We start from the raw sequence: 15,935 nt of genomic DNA, 5'->3' as shown, positions 1-15,935 counted from the left end.
TAAATATGTTTACTCTCATTACCACTCTGTCATCGTTTACTTCATGGTTTGACTAGGAAATAAATGATGCTGTTATTTTTGAATCTGTCAGCCTAGCATTGATTGCTTACATCGAGAGCAAATGAATTATGCTGAACATCCAGCCAATCACCGGTCGTCCCAGACTCAATGTTGTAGAACTTATTTTTGAATGTTTTGACTTTTTCAGCTTTCCTTTCTCGCGTAAAAAATAAGGGACTCCCCATAAGTAAAAGTAAATCAAGCGACAATGTATTCAGCTCCAGGAGGGGATAACCCAAACTATCAAGCTTATAGTAACCAAGCTTTTCATCAGCCTAATGCAGCTAGATCTCCCCCGCCTCTTCAACATCCTGTACCTCAGCATCCTATTCCTGACTTTGGACCTGCTGTCCAACAAACAGGATCACCTTCTCCGAACCTACAGAATGCCCAATATCAATATAACCAACCTTCAATCTCTCAGCAAGCACAACAACATTATTCTATGCATCGACAGAATATGCCATCCTACGATGCTAGTGTATACTCACCTCAACCTCAAGCTCAACAAGTGCCTTTGTCACAACAGCAACAACCACATCATAACTTCTATTCGCAGTTTGGCTTCAACGATCCTGCTGCTCAGATGGGCATGCAATTTGCAGGATCAGCTATGGCGCAAGGTTCTGCTTATGTCGAAAAGAATGTAGGCTTCAATAAGTCCAAAAGTAGTTTTATAGTCTCGAACGTCAGCTGACACACTTGACCTTTATCCTTTCCCAAACAAAGTTCAATAGATGGGTCAATATGCCAGCGTTACGACACTATTTCAATGTGAGCAATAGCTATGTTATGAGCAAATTAAGGCTTTTAGTATTTCCTTGGAGACATGGAGTAAGTTTTTCATTCAGGTTATATAGTAAGAACGAGGATTCGTTGCGCTAAACCGTTATCCCTCTGACACTTAGTCATGGAATCGTTTGATAATGAGATCAGAAACTGGTCAAATGGAAGGATTCAAACCACCAAGAGAAGACATCAACTCGCCTGATTTATACATCCCATGTAAGACTTTGTCACGCCTATTCATTTTTCCTTTCTTTTTTATACTCAATGCTTCGCCCTCGTAATTGATCATAGTAATGGCTGCAGTGACAAACGTTTTACTCTGTGGTTTGACTGCTGGTTTACGTAACAAGTAAGTAAAACGATAGAAACCGAACGGAAGTTTGGCGACACATTCTAAACATTTATCACGAACCCAATGATAGCTTCCATCCTGAATTACTATATATTGCCGTCTCTACGTCAGCGGCAGTGGTATTTTGGGAGATAGTATATACCAGACTAGGTTGTTACTTTTTGAATATTCCCTTTGAAGCTTCTATGCTGGATTTATTATGTTATTATGGATACAAATTCGTTGGCATTATTGTAACGGACATATCAAAGCTGCTCCTGGGTAACAGTTACTTGCATTGGTTTATCTTTTTTTACACTGGCTTCTGTGTTTGTTTCTTTTTGGTAGGAAATCCCCCTTCTCTTTGTAAACGATAAACGATGAGTTTGATGGCTTACATATCATTCTTCTATCATAGCTTCGTTCAATGAGATATGTTATTTTACCTGATGCATCTGCTGGACCTTCAACCATGAACCCTCAACGTAAAAGGCGCCTATGGTTTTTGCTTACCATTGCAGCTCTTCAAATTGTGTATATGTTCTTCCTTACAAATTAAATTCCTTACTCGAGAATAAAACTGACGTGTTTACTTTCTACAGCAATGGGTAACTTTTCAAGTTTTCCACTTTGACTGTTTTATTTAACGCGATATGGATGTAGCGCAAAAACAAAGCAGTAACAGCGTGTTTTATTTCATATGGTTCTGTTTTAAAAAAAAGGAGTACGGAGACTTCGTCAATGCTGAGATTGCTGAGCATCAGTCTTTCAAAGTTAATAAAGGGTGGTTTACAAAAGAGGTCATTGTCTGTAGAAGAGATCAGCCTCAAGGAACTAAGTTAAACTTCTTGCTTTTGGAAAATGAGGGCGAGCGGCCTCAGATATTGACTATAACCACAGTGCAGATGGTAAGAAACATTGGTTAGAATAGACATATGTGTAGTAGGTACTGTGATGGATTCAACCGTTAATGGTAATGGTTGTGTTAAAAAAAAAGAAAAAAAGCTCATTATCTTTCTGGATCTAATAGTATTACAATAACGATACAACAATATGTCTAAAAAAGAGAAGACGGCGGTTTTATAGACTCTACACCTCGAAAATCTGAGTACCGGTTGTTGTTGTTGTCGTAATAATCCAAAGATAAATTCCTCGTCATAACGATTGTTTCTAGCCATTTATTTCGGTTTTCGAAGAAAGAGATTCGTCGTATTATGTGTTATCGTTACTATATTGTTTGGAGCATTCTTTTGCGTTATTCCAACAAGCTCTTGAAAATGGCAAGTGAACTGGTAGTTTACGTTTTAAGCAAAGGTAAACGCTATGGTCGATTCCATAATCTGTTTTTACGACTTATGGATAACAGCTTAAAGCATAACTTTCGGTAACCAATCCACAAGAGCCTAACAGAAGTGGAAAAAAATAACGCTAAGTATAACCGTTCTGAAGAGACGTGCCCATACATCAAGGAATATTAAAGTCATGGCTACAAATTGAAGAAGAATGTCCTGAATCACTCCAGTGAAGGATACAAAAGACTGCCTTTCGGCCTTACTGATTGACTAAGAAATGCTCTGAGTTAGTTGCAGGAGTTAGAAAGCTTTGTCAAGCATTTCAGATTGAAGAGAAGCGCACAGTTACAGTAACGTACTTTTTTCAATTAGACAGTCTTGTATTAGAATTATAATTGGCTTCTTTTTCAGAGCCAGGAACCAACGTTGTTATTGTGTGGGGGACCAATGTTATCGTGAGAAACAGTTTCCCGGATCATACCTGCTTTCCGGGGGTAAAGTCATTAGACAGTCGGGTGGTACACACAAACATTCTAATGAGAATGTCCCCGCATGTTTTCGTGCAACAATGGCTTTTTACCCCTTCCACATTTCCCAATTCTTTCTTCCCTGATAAATTTGAATTTGTCCTTCTTTCCCTTCATTCTATTTTACTCTATTTATTTAAATTTTATTATTTACTTCAGAATGGGACACTATCACGTCTACGATACAAGCTGTGCATTCTGCAGCAGCGAACCTGAAGAGATATTTCCCTATTATATTAACAATAGTGCTCAAAGAGAAGACGACCAGAGTATTGAAGAACCTTACAAATATAATTATTTGCTAAATTTAATGATCGCACCAGATATGAATGCTTATTTATCAATTTCAAACGATGAAATCTTTGAATTACCATTACATTTGCAGAAACTGATAATTGAGGCAAAAGAAGAAATTCTGCTGGAACAGAACAGTGCACAGCAAGAATCCAACCAAGTTGACAGACAAGCGCAAATCAGATTGGAGAAATTAAAGCATCATTTCCTTAAGAATTCTGATGGTGATTTATTTCACTTAATGAAATCATTACATGAATTGATATCAGACGAAGGTGAACTGGACGATTTGTTAAGGATATACCAATAGAGATTTTACGTCATCTTTTTATCAACCACCACTGTTTCTGCTGAACTTGCTTCTATTATCTCTTTTTCAATCAATTTTGCTCTCCTGCACCATTTCCTCCTTCTTGTGAATGTTTGTAAACCAGGTGTTCCCGACATTTGTTTCCAAGCATTATTTCCATATTCCCAGCCATTTTGATCTACTTTGTTATCCAACTCGCCTGTCATATCCACCCACCAATCACCATCAACCCACTGCCAAACTTTGTTCACCGTCTTTTCAATTTCTTTCTTTGTCACAACATCAACATATTTCATACTCTTAACTGTAGATTCAGGTAATTTGAACTTTTCTTTGGCAGGAATAGGTTTTAATTCGTTATCCGTCCAAGGTTCTCTTTCGCTGGGCATCATATTGGTTGTCCAATTGACTCCTAACCACCAGCGCTATGAATGAAATCACACAATTGACCAAAAATCAGTCCCCCCAATAAAAAACATTGTAAAGAAACATTGAATTTTTTTCTTCATTCATGATTTTACCTGATTTTCGAATATTTCAAAGTGAAATACCATTTCGTTTCTTCTGCTGCTACTGTTATTAGTACTGCTGTTACTCTTCACATTTCTATCTGGCTCCTTCTGACCAATTCGTTGCAATACACTTAGAGCGTTTGATCTTTCTTCTTCTGCTTTATTTCTGAATCCGCCAAACCCATATTTGATTCTAGCAAACAGACTAAGCTTCTTTTGCTGTTTTCTGTAAGCCGTCGAAAAAGGGGAGATCCGAAGATATTGACAGGCCGTCAAAATGCACGCAATACCATACGCATACAAAGCGGCTAAAATATGCCTCAACACAGTATTTCTTTTCAATACCACCACGATCAGTTGAAACCAAGGCGCTGGACTTACTAGAATCAAACTGCCAGCAGCCGCCATCATCACTCGAGTACCCCATAGCCAGCACAGCACGACCCAGATAGGTGTAACATACATCCACACAGTCAATATGGATATCATCATTTCTGTATGTGTACCTTCCAAATAACGAGTGAGCCACGACTGCTGTAATAAATGCTGCTTTACTTCATCTATACACTCATTCATGGTATTTATATCCTGTATTGTATCGTCCAGCGTGATTTGGCCTACAGGATAGATTTTCCTCGAGATGTACATTTCTTCCTCCTCTTCCTTTTGTTGCTGCTTTCTCAACTGTTGTAAGCGATCATCGTTTTCGTCGTCCATTTCTTCGTTCAACATTTGATATCGCTTCATCCTTTCCTGCTGCCGCTTTTTCTCCAGTGTTTCTCGTCGTCTTTGGTTCGTTCTCAAGCAAATCCAATCTCTGCCTAACTTATAGATAACGATGCAGGGCAGGCCAAACATGATGACTTGTTGAGCCCATAAACAAAGGCAGATATAGACAAGCACAACTAGAAAGGATTGGCGGGGATTGGATGTTTTCCATAATAGAATCTGCAAAAATTGAACAGCAAGGCGAATAATAGGACCGAGCACAATAATTCCTTTGAGGATGGGAGTAGGAATCTGATCTATTGTTTGAGCTTTATAAGGTGATGTAAAGCTGGTAGCAGGCGTGCATTTCAAGTCGGGACGATTGTTATCGTTGACATTGGAAGCTTGCTGTTTTCTATTATACATTGTTTTACTTTTATACTTTTCAGGTGTTTAGGCTGAAAAAGTGAAGAAAGAGAAGAAAAGGGAACAAAGCATTATTTTTGTACTAGAGTGTCACCGCAAAAATAAAATACAAGGAAGAGTAATATTGTTGACTAAAAAGTTGTTACTGTCTTGGTTTGTACGGACAGCTGCCGCTTTCGATAAAGGGGTGCGAATTTCACGCAAATTGTCCGTAACCAAAAAAAATTAATGTCACATTCCAAAAAATGAATGGCATAAATCCCAAAAAAAAAAAGGGATTGCCCGCTTCTATCACAGATGAGTTATGAATGGTTTATGAAATTGGAAAGACTCTAGTGTAGACTTACAAAAAGCCATATGTTACCGGCAAAGTTGGATTTCATCAACTTGGAGAGATAGTAATTAAAGCAGAGCATACTACAACACCTTGGAACAAAAAAACAAAAAAAAAAAGAATTCATCACTTACGATCTTTGGAGAAAATGCGCGGTCTCGTTTAAGACCCTATTCTTGTTGTTTCTTTATAAGTTCTATACTTTGCCGAAGGGGTCTTGTTCTTATAACTTCAAGACATTTTAAAATGAAATTAGCTTTTTTTGGGTTGTAAAGATGAAGAAAAATGAAAGATGGTGAAAGATAGAAACACTCAATGCGTGATAACATCAGGCTCAATCATTATTTTACAATTTAAAACGGCAGGAAATGGTGACTATTAGTCTACAATAATAATACGTTTAGTAATGTTGCCACGCTTAACAGCGTATAACCGAGTCATGGTTGGCTATGGAGTCAATAAATAGTTAGAAGTGAGGTATAAAGGGGATTAAGCTTGCGAAAGCGCAGTAGCCATGCTTGCCATAGAAGAAGAAGAAGAAGAAGTGATGGTAGAGGAATCTAATTGTGGCGATGCATGGTCTGTATCCGACTGAATCGACTTTAACAAATCCTCAGCTAAAAGCACCAAGGATTCACTTTTCTGCGATCTACGCTTATAGCTGTTGTTGGCGCTGTGATTTTCACGCATTTTACTAACACTATTCATTGCAGGGACTGAAGCGAGTGTTGCTGAGGATGCCAGCGCTGTATCTGACGATAAGAAAATACTTGACTTGCGTGTCCTCTTGTTGCGTTTCAAATTGGTATGTATGTCACCTGCACGAAGTTTATCTAATAAATTATCCATCAGGTTTTTATCTTCATCTAACAAGCCGGTATTTGTATTGACGCCCTGCAATTTCTGTGCCTTAATTTTCTCTCGGCGCTCTTCTTCTGCCTTTCTGGCTTTTTCCAGGTTCTCCTGCCTCTTTTTTTTGGCAGCATTATCTCTCCTGGCACGCTACAAATGAAACGAAAGTGCACAATCATGTTGGTATTATCGACAAGAATGCTAGCTGTTCAGTTTAAGAATGTGAACTTACCTCCCAAAGGGTGCTGAATGTTTTGAAGATACTAAAGAATTCATCCGGCTTCATTTGTTCAGGATTCTCCCCGAAATAAGAGACAGCATCTTTATAAGCTACATCCATAGAGGTGAAGCGTACTTCCAACTCTTCAAACTTTTCAATGGCTTCCTGTTTGAAGTCTCGCATTTTTTGTGGATAAAGATCGATGCAGTTCTTCTCTTGCGCTTCCTTCTTTTCTGGATAATGGGTATCTATTTCTTTGATCAATTTGTTCAAGCCGATCCTTAATTCATGATAGTCTTTAATCAAATCTGGTAATGACACTGTTTGTGATATTGGAAAAATGCAAAAAAGATAAAGTAAGTTATCAGTTTGAGTTGGAGGGGTTGGGGGGTTGGGGCGGAAGGTAGATTCGCACTACGAATAACTGCTTTTTACCTCTGCAAGCGTCCCCACTCTTTTGAAGATCATGAAGGAATCCATGAAGCCGAGGAAATTGGTTTTCAACAGAATCGACCAAGAAATGTAATAGAGTAGTGTTTCCTTCGGTATCTTTGGTATCTATCAGCTATATTTTTTATTTATTTTTTTTTTTTTTTTTTTTTTTTTTGGCAGAAGCAGGGAAGGACGTAAATGGCAGATGTTGTATGTTAACCAAAGGACATGGATCATATATGCAAAAAAAAAGAAAGACTTTTTGTTTCGTTACCTTATTGATGCTAGCAATTTTTATGCCATAAGCTCCACCTTGAAAACTAGTTCCATTCATGAAATTTCCCAACAATAGTATGAATCGCAAAAGCTCTTTTAAAGCTTTGGACTCTTTCAATGCTATAGATGCTTCCAAAACATCTGTCATATTCTATATACATACAGAAGAGAGACGGAACAATTCAATACACAAGCAAAAGCGAAACATCACTGGCATACAGTTACAGTATGTATTACCTTCGATAGCTGCTGGTGTTTCTCTGAAAATGTCACTTTATACAACATATGTTCTACTCTTTCTTTGAATCGATCAATCTTTAGCATCTCTGCGCAGAATAAGTCTGCTTTAGACAGTTGTTTCTCCTGTGGCTCTTTTCCATCTTTTTTCGGTTGTCTGCTATCCGATGCATTGTTGGCAAATTCAAGCAAGCGCTTTTTCTCTTCTGCCGTCGGCATGGTGGATTGCATGCTGATGAGGACTTGTTCTGTCATCAATTCCTCATTCAGCGCTAAAAAGCTTTGTTTAATTTGCGTCAAAGACATATGTTTGAATTTGGAGGACAAAAAGGCAATGTTGATGTTGTAAGCCTTTTTAGAGTGGATAATGTGTATAATTTCTGGTTGTTTGTTGCCATCCTCTTCCTCCGTATCACTTTCTCTATCGTCTTCTTTGTTGTTGGTTGAGGAGGTTCTTCCTGTAGTTGAAGGATGGTGTCTGCTGGAAAGACTTTTCTTTAATCGTTTACCGCTGCTTTTTTCAACGATAGTAGGCCTTTTCTGAGCAAACAGGAGCTCGATCGATTGAAAAATACCCTTCGTTTCTAATTCCTCCTCCAAAGCCATGTCGACAGCTTCAGGCTCTGTTACTGTGTTGTTCTGCTGTTCCAACAAGGAGGAGGAGGAGGAGGAAGAAGAAGAGGGTAAACCCCATACAGTTTTTTGTAGATGGTTTGCGTTTAATTTTGTCCATTGCAAAGCGCGAGTTTTCACGCGAGGTTGATGAAGAAGAAGTTTACGTGGTGGTAGTGTACAGGAGGGTCTATTGTGTATAAGTGGGCTATTGTTATTGATCGTAGCAAGATTCGTAGGTGAAGTGGAAGGTAGACATGCTGTGCTGATATTTGTATGAATGGAGCTTGTTGAAGTAGATGTTGAAGGAACAGAAGGAGGAGGCGGCGGAGGAGGTGGCGGCGGCGGCGGTAGTGCTTGTGATGATGAAGATGGCCGTGCTGAACCAGCAGTACTTTTCGCCATTTCTACATTAGCCGCGCTTGATGTGGATGGTGAGAATGGAGGTGGAGGTGGAGGTGGAGGGGGTGGCGATAGGTTGTTGTTATTTGCGGTAACAGGTAGAGGAGCAGGAGCAGGAGCAGTAGCAGAAGAAGGAGGAGGTGGAGGCGGAGGCGGAGGAGGAGGAGGAGGAAGAGGAGCAGAGGTGGATTCGATAGCAGCTGTTACATTGTTGGCACCTTCCTTAGCAGCTCTATCATCATGGACAGATTGGCTATCGTTCTTGACCCTTTGACTACTTTGAAAGGAGAGCTTTTGTTGCAATTCAGCAGCCATAGCACTCACAGGCTTTTTTCCTACAGCTTCATTGCCGTCAGCAGCAGAAGATAAGTAACGACGTGTGTTGGTCATCCACGGTGCTGTTACATTGCCACCCAAGCTGGACGTCCCTTTCGTGAGTCGTCCTTGAGCTTTGAATTGGTGATAGGCGTTCGTCACTTGTTCTTTTCTTAGCACGGAATATCCAATTTGATCATCACCTGCAATACCATCCTTTTTATTGGCGTCTGCTGTCTTCATATAAATGTCTCTCAGTTGCTTATCCAATGCTACGATATTTGTTTCGTATTCTTGTTGTGTCTCTTTCAGTTTCCTTTGTAAAGTGGCGATCGTGTGCCGTGACAATCTTAACAAGTCTTCTAAAGAGCTCGTTTTGTCGCGCAAGACACCGATAAGAGGAGCCTCGCCATGGCCACCATTGACGGATCCTTTTTGCTTTAAACCCAGTTCGGTTTCCAGGTCGTGCTTTTCCCTCATGAGCTTTTCGATCAGTTTGCGTGCTTCTTTTGTCTCTTTTAATGCGGCAGCTAATTGATCTTGTTCATCCAGTTTATCAATGAGTCTCTCAACGGCCGACCAGTTGTTGAAGGCTGTGTCTGCGTTGTCGTTGATGAGGAGTCCTTTTCTGTCCAATACAATTTGAGTAATCAACTTGTCTAAAATCTGAAAATAGCGTACTCTTTTTTTTTTTTAAATTTTTGTGACATGAAAGAGAAAGAAAAAGACATCAACATGTTAAGCCGATGGAGGGGGGGGGGGAAATAATGCCAAAGGAAAAGGAAAAAAAAAGGGGAACCTACTGTGTATCATCGCCTTCATGGTAAGGCTGTATCATCAGCATATGCTGTAGTGCGCTCAAAAAAAAGTTGTAACTGGGTGTGCCTTCGACTCTTTGCAAGACCCTTTCGAAACAAGCTCTCGGATCATTCATATTGGTCACAATGGTTTCATTGTACATATCCATCATCTCCTCGAGATCATTCTCGTACATTTGCTTGTAAATATGGATGTGGCGTCTTAATTGCTCTTCATGGCTACTCGTCATACAATGACTGCTGCTGTTGTGATCACTGTTACTTGTAGAAGTTGTGGTTGTATAGTTGTTGCAAAAGAATTTCAGCATTTTATCCATGATGGGCACGAGTCCGCTCGCGTTGAGTTGGTTTCGTAGATGGACACGTATTTCCACGTCTTCTACTACCGTAATCAAGGAATTGATCAGCATCATATTGGACAGTGCAAATTCACCTAGTTGACTATCTACAGAAGTGCTCACTAGGGTGGTCGTTACACGATGACTACTGCCTGTGGTCGATGCTGCTTGTACTACTGCTGATGTAGACGCTAATCGACGAACATCTTCGCTGGCGCCCACTAAACTACCCATACGACCACGACCGTCGAGCGTGGCATCGAACAGTTTAAGCCAGGCATCAAATCGACAGCGACCTACCTCACCACCGGCTTGTCGTTGTTGATTTAATTTGTCGAAACCTTGAAGTACAAAAGTTTGGCCCTTGGGATAGTCGACATGACAGACAAAGGCGAGGATTTCGCATACCAGTTTCCTCGTTTGAATAGGAGCGGAAATGATAGATAAAGTGATTGCATGGATACATTGAGGATGGCATACAACCTCGCGAGCGCCCCACTATAAGGCCACATCATTAGCTTTGGATACAACTTTTTCAAAAGGCTTTCCCCAAGGAATGTAGAGAGAGAGCTTACTTACTCGGTTATTAATGAGTGATTTAAAACATTTCAGAATTTCAATTTCCATCTGAAGTTCCGATTCCGTTCTATGTTATTTCCCAAAAAAAAAAAAAAAAAGAATTAGATGGGGGAGGCAAACAATAGATAGAAAAAAGAGAGACAGTACTTTACTTGTGATCCCACTTATGATTGATGGTAGCAATGGCTTTTGTGATCAACTGAATACCTTTTAAATCAATAAATTCCTTCACCCAACTTAATGGCATGGTTCGAAGACTGACGGCTAAATGAGCCAAGACTTCATGATTCACGCCTTTCAAATCGGGTTCTGATAAGAATCTGTTGATGTAATACTCTGGGGAATTCTTGTCTTCGATAGCTGAGAGAGGGATATGAGGCACGGCGGGTAGAAGGAGTGATGATTGCTTTGACGGATGCAATTTGTGAAGGCTACTGTTACTTTTACTGCTACTTTTACGTCTGATCAAAATGCCACCGGCACCTCCACTATGGCCGTTATCGTCATACCTGCTGCTGCTGCTGCTGCTGCTATGACCATATCCACCACTATTCTCTTGCTGCTGAAGAGCCGTGGCTGCGGTAGTGGCGATAGTAGAAGGTTTTACTAATGCTGCGTCTGCTTGTTGATCCTGAGAGACCATCAGTCTCTTTTTTTCAATGGGGAAGTTCTGCATGAGTATTCTTGAATTGGTATCACGGATGCCCCTACGCGACTTGTGTCAAGTAGATACGATGATGGTTAGGATGAGGGGAGGAGGAGGAGGAGGAGGAGGAGGGGTTGGGTTTTCTTGTAGGATTTACCAGCATGCTTTGGAAAAGATTTTCTACTTCTTTATCTGATAACCCATCTACAGCACTGAGAGATGAATGTGCATTTACTATGAATGATGGTGGTGGTGAGATATAAGAATTGTTTGGAAACTATAAAGGTATATATACATATAGACTTTTTCTATTTACGTGTGGGTGCCGTAATAGGGAAATGACTATCACGTTGTTTGTGTTCATGATTTGTATGCTGCGAAAAATACGAGGACGATCGCGACAAAAACGAGCTATGATGACTGGATTTCCTACTGACGTTCTTTTCCCCTGAATCTGCTGCGCTTGTGGTTGGTATTTGCTGAGGTCGAATGGGAATTGAGATTGTTTCTGCAGCCACTGCTTCCTTTCGCTTGTTCTTTTTTATACCAAACAAGTCCATCTACTGCAAAACATGAAGAAAGCAATTGTGAAGAATCCAAAAGTAAGAAAGAAAAAAAAAAAAAAACGGGAAAAGAAAAGGAAAATGCCATTGAAATGGAAAGGATTATTTTTCAAATAAATAAAGGGACGGAAAGACGCAGTTAAATTATATTTATATTTGTTTCCCCACTAAATTAAAAAATTATTGCCAAAGGCTCTCAGTCTTTATCAGCGTCCCATTTTTCTTTTTCATTTAAACAGCAGTGACTTCATCTAGAGAAACACGGATGATTTTGCTGTGATGTCGAAAGGCTTCTTTAAAAAGGCCTGAGTGGTGAAGGAAACGCCCTTTTTCCTTTTTCAAGCACTTTGTACTCAGCTCTCCTCCCGCCGCTCTTTTCTAAGGGATCATGCTTAGACAGTACCCGATGGCATGGAAGCAAGAGTAACATGATGGTACTTGTTTTGTTTATCACGACGATGACGTGAATGGGCCAGTGGGGCAGAGAGCACGCGATACATAGGCAGATCGGATGACAGTTTTTTAGTGTTGAAAATGCATACGCTTATGTATAATAAAAAGGGGGGGGGCGGAGGCGTTTTTTACTGATGATGATACTTTGTTTCCTATGTTAGAGCGCTCATCCACTCGGGGATGAGGGGTGGAGACTGTTCGCGTACAGTGTCTTTTCATTATCACTTTTGTTTAGCTACCCATACAATTGAATCTCCGCTTTCCATGACGCTTTGTTTTTTGGGTTGCAAAGTATAAAAAAGGGCAGCCCAAAAAAAAAAAGAAAGAAAAGAAAAGATGTGAGACTCGATTCTGTCATTACTTGGTTGTATAGACATAGAATAGAACACTCTTCTTTTTGATCGATCACTTTTCTATACCATTTTTCACATCCCCAGCCCAAAGAAAAGCAAGCGAAATACCCCTTCTTTACACAGTAGCGAAAAAAGAAATGGATTTAAAAGAGCCAATTTCTACAGACCAACAGGAGAAGAAAGCAACAGCAGAAGAGGGTCTATTAGCCGCTACAGCGAAAGGCGCCTCCTACCTTATACTTTTACAATTCTTATCGCGTATGCTCACGTTTTCACTTAACCAACTCGTCCTCCGTTATGTGTCGAAAGCAACGTTTGGGATGGCGTCGGTCAATCTCGAACTGTTAGCCTCGACCATCTTGTTCATCTCACGCGAAGGGTTTCGGTCTGCTCTGGTGCGGTCGAACAAAAGCCAACAAACACTGATCAACCTAGCGTACGTTCCAACTGTTTTTGGTTTTTTCATAACGTGGGTGACGTGTGCTTATTATCTCTGGTCCTTATCGGCTGAGGAAAACGAGCAGTTCCCTTATTATTCCCTCTCTGTCCTGTTGTATGGTGCAGCTTCGTTTTTGGAATTGATGGTGGAGCCATTGTTTATCTTAGCGCTGAACCGTTTGTATTTCCAGTTGCGCGTACGCGTCGAAGGTGTCGCTGTCATTTTGAAATGCTTCATCACGTTTGGATTGACGATTTACTTTGCAGGCAATGAAAAGTTGAGTATTCTAGCGTTTGCTATCGCCCAGTTGGCGTTTGGATTGGTCATGATGTTGGGCTATTTGGGTTACTTTTTGTACAAGGAAAAGTCCATGCGTCCGTTATTGCCGCATCAAGTGACAGAAGATGATGAAGGAAAGAGGTAAACAATAGCAAATGAATTATCATTACATGCCCAATCTCTCTCGGACTGGGTTAAAAAAAAAAACTGACGCACGCTTGGCTCCTTTCTTCCTTACCCCCGCTCCACGCCGGCTCTTATAGGTGCTACTGGTTGGATAGACCCTTATTGACGTTGGGTGTGACGATGACGCTGCAGTCATTTTTAAAGCACATCTTGACAGAAGGTGATAAAATGCTGATTTCTGTGCAAAGTTCGTCACAAGACCGAGGTATTTATGCCTTTGTCGTCAATTACGGCTCCTTGGTGGTGCGCATTCTGTTTCAGCCTCTGGAAGAAACGGGGCGAACGTACTTTTCAAAATTGTTGCTATCGAGCACAGGAGAGAAAAGACAAGCGTCGAACGAGCGAACCGCTGCAAAAGTGCTCATGGTGATGATCCAAGGCCATGTGTTGTTGGGTTTGGTGTTTGTCTGTTTTGCTACGAATTACACAGCAACACTGATTGATTTGCTGGTGGGGAAGGAATGGTCCGTCGGCGAAGGAAATGCACCTGGCGTGCTTGCAGCTTATTGCATGTATGTTCCATTTATGGGCATCAACGGCATTACGGAAGGCTTTGTGCAGGCTGTGGCGACGAAAAGCGATCTCAACAGGCTGAGCTATTTCATGATTTTCTTTTCAGCCTGTTTTATGGCGGCTGGCTATGTGTTTATGCATGTCCTTTCATGGGGTGCGACCGGCTTGGTGTTGGCGAATATGGTCAATCTTGGTATTCGTATCACTTACAGCTGGCACTTTATTCGTCAGTACTTTGGTCATCGAGTGCAACCCATGTCCATTAGGGAATGGTTTCCTCATGCGAGCACCCTTTTCGCTTTTGCCATGGCTTGGTATGTGACTCAGTGGTCGCAAACACATGTGGGCTGGTACACATTCCATCAGAAAGTGGCCCACATCGGCGTAGGCGTTCTTTGTTTATTTATGGTTGCTTTAGTGATGTAAGTTCATCTTTTACGGGGGGCCACACAAAGGTTTTTGCAAAAATGGATCAGAGAAAGCTCATCATTTTTTCTTTTTCTTGGATTGGGATAGCTATGTGAAGGAGAAAAGCTTCATCACAAGTGTAAAGCGTTTAAAGAGCGAAAAGCATGAATAAAAACAAGCTATTCAAAATGTAGGACGGACTTTTTTTTTTTTTTGTTTTGCGTACAAAGCGGCAGGTGATGTTTCTCTCTACCTTCATTTGCACTTTTGTCGTACAATCCACCCACTGCCCACAGACAGTGAAGACAAACAAACAAGGTTTATAAAGGAATAAAGGGGGACATGTTGAACCCAGTCAACCGACTCTTTTTGCCAGTCACATACTCGACGAAAGGGTCCAAAGCAATCACTCGATCAATGTTGTTTTGTGCGTTATTGCTTAAAAGAGAGAGAGTGGGTGGGGGGAGTGAAAAAGAGAAACATGAACTAGAGTGTTTGTTTAGTAGTCTATTTTTTTTGGGGGGGGGTGGGTGGAAGCAAAAGCTTGGGTTGAATAGACTGTCGTCATGCAACCTGTTGTGAAGGACGCTGCGTTTTGTTGGGTCAATGAAAGTCGATTAGCCCACGAACGCTGCTCTTTGGAAGTTCAAGCCACACCCTGTCCGCTTGAGGGCAAAGGAATTCATGAGGAAATGAAAGGGTCTCTTTATTAACTACGCGCTGCGCTAAAATACAAAAAATGAAAAAGATCGTCATTTTGACAACAAAAAATAAACGTTTATGAAACAATGGATTTTCTTTGTAAGCCGTGAATAAGCCCATCCTTTTCTTTAGAACGCCTGCAACTATCCAAAAAGTAAAAAGAAAAGAAAGAAGATCAGTTTGGGATAGAAGCACCTTGTCATTCCCTAAAAGGAAAGAGGGTGACAGCACTTCCACATGGCCTCTTCCCAACAAAAGGAATGTTTGCATTAAAGAGTAGCCTATATGCCCCCTCCGCCAAAACGCGTAAAATAAACAGTTGCTTTTTGTTGTCAAAGCATTGGGCAAAGCACGCAAAATAAAAGGTTTCACTCTGACTTTGAATCAAGTATCACTTTTTTTTCCTTTGCATCGTCAACCAACAAGAAAAAATTGGGACGTAAAATTCGCGTGTTTTTCAAAAGCAATAGTTGACAACAACAACAACAACAACAACAACAACAGTTCTTTTATATTTGTTGTCAAAAGACAGCAGGGAGAATAAGAGTGTGCTACTGGCTTTAAATAGAGGATGTTGATGGTAGTTGAAATGTCAAAGAAGATCCATTTTCTAAAAGAATAGAGATCCAAGATTTTACAGAAAGTTACACAGAAATCTATTGCAATTTTCCCCTTCTCCCCTTTTTTTTTTTTTTTTTTTTTTTTTTCTTTTTTGTGAATCTCCGATCT

The 15,935-nt window shown here is 40.5% G+C and overlaps 4 protein-coding genes across 4 annotated transcripts; 2 read left to right on the top strand and 2 right to left on the bottom strand.

Moving 5' to 3' along the window:
- Positions 1-210: 210 nt before the first annotated feature.
- Positions 211-1,905, top strand: BDF20DRAFT_844286 (YIF1-domain-containing protein). Its single transcript, XM_053079610.1, has 6 exons — positions 211-706; positions 790-894; positions 969-1,065; positions 1,141-1,198; positions 1,272-1,524; positions 1,599-1,905. The coding sequence occupies exons 1-6, from the start codon at positions 269-271 to the stop codon at positions 1,737-1,739; spliced, it is 1,092 nt and encodes a 363-aa protein (XP_052940627.1). The 5' UTR covers positions 211-268; the 3' UTR covers positions 1,740-1,905.
- Positions 1,906-3,674: 1,769 nt separating this feature from the next.
- BDF20DRAFT_807532 (Peroxin/Dysferlin domain-containing protein) lies at positions 3,675-5,174 on the bottom strand (the record flags this gene model as incomplete). The annotated part of the gene is made up of 3 exons (XM_053076550.1): positions 3,675-4,028; positions 4,125-4,213; positions 4,322-5,174. Coding segments are annotated over 3 exons (1,296 nt in total), but the record flags the coding sequence as incomplete, so codon positions are not given.
- Positions 5,175-6,540: 1,366 nt separating this feature from the next.
- Positions 6,541-11,929, bottom strand: BDF20DRAFT_38076 (uncharacterized protein). The gene is made up of 9 exons (XM_053075329.1): positions 11,627-11,929; positions 11,468-11,544; positions 10,817-11,379; positions 10,665-10,731; positions 9,733-10,583; positions 7,601-9,611; positions 7,362-7,514; positions 7,091-7,220; positions 6,541-6,975 (listed from the first exon to the last, which is right to left on the bottom strand). The coding sequence occupies exons 1-9, from the start codon at positions 11,868-11,870 to the stop codon at positions 6,650-6,652; spliced, it is 4,422 nt and encodes a 1,473-aa protein (XP_052940625.1). The 5' UTR covers positions 11,871-11,929; the 3' UTR covers positions 6,541-6,649.
- An 887-nt stretch (positions 11,930-12,816) lies between these two features.
- On the top strand, positions 12,817-14,522 carry BDF20DRAFT_904059 (Rft protein-domain-containing protein; the record flags this gene model as incomplete). Its single annotated transcript, XM_053082979.1, has 3 exons — positions 12,817-13,298; positions 13,661-13,826; positions 14,043-14,522. The coding sequence occupies 3 exons, from the start codon at positions 12,817-12,819 to the stop codon at positions 14,520-14,522; spliced, it is 1,128 nt and encodes a 375-aa protein (XP_052940624.1).
- Positions 14,523-15,935: the final 1,413 nt, after the last annotated feature.

Source organism: Mycotypha africana (genome assembly GCF_025528875.1).
Source record: "Mycotypha africana strain NRRL 2978 chromosome Unknown BDF20scaffold_1, whole genome shotgun sequence".
In the NCBI taxonomy this organism is placed as follows: domain Eukaryota; kingdom Fungi; phylum Mucoromycota; class Mucoromycetes; order Mucorales; family Mycotyphaceae; genus Mycotypha; species Mycotypha africana.
This window is presented reverse-complemented; position numbering and strand designations above follow the sequence as displayed.

Excerpts from the sequence above, each read along its gene's own strand:
- BDF20DRAFT_844286 (XM_053079610.1), top strand. The coding sequence starts at position 269 with ATGTATTCAGCTCCAGGAGGGGATAACCCAAACTATCAAGCTTATAGT. Across the intron at positions 707-789 it reads CTGCTTATGTCGAAAAGAAT|TTCAATAGATGGGTCAATAT; the intron begins GTAGGCTTCAAT and ends TCCCAAACAAAG. Across the intron at positions 895-968 it reads TATTTCCTTGGAGACATGGA|TCATGGAATCGTTTGATAAT; the intron begins GTAAGTTTTTCA and ends TCTGACACTTAG.
- BDF20DRAFT_38076 (XM_053075329.1), bottom strand. The coding sequence starts at position 11,870 with ATGGACTTGTTTGGTATAAAAAAGAACAAGCGAAAGGAAGCAGTGGCT. Across the intron at positions 11,545-11,626 it reads CCCTATTACGGCACCCACAC|TAAATGCACATTCATCTCTC; the intron begins GTAAATAGAAAA and ends CATCATTCATAG. Across the intron at positions 11,380-11,467 it reads ATCTTTTCCAAAGCATGCTG|TCGCGTAGGGGCATCCGTGA; the intron begins GTAAATCCTACA and ends ACTTGACACAAG.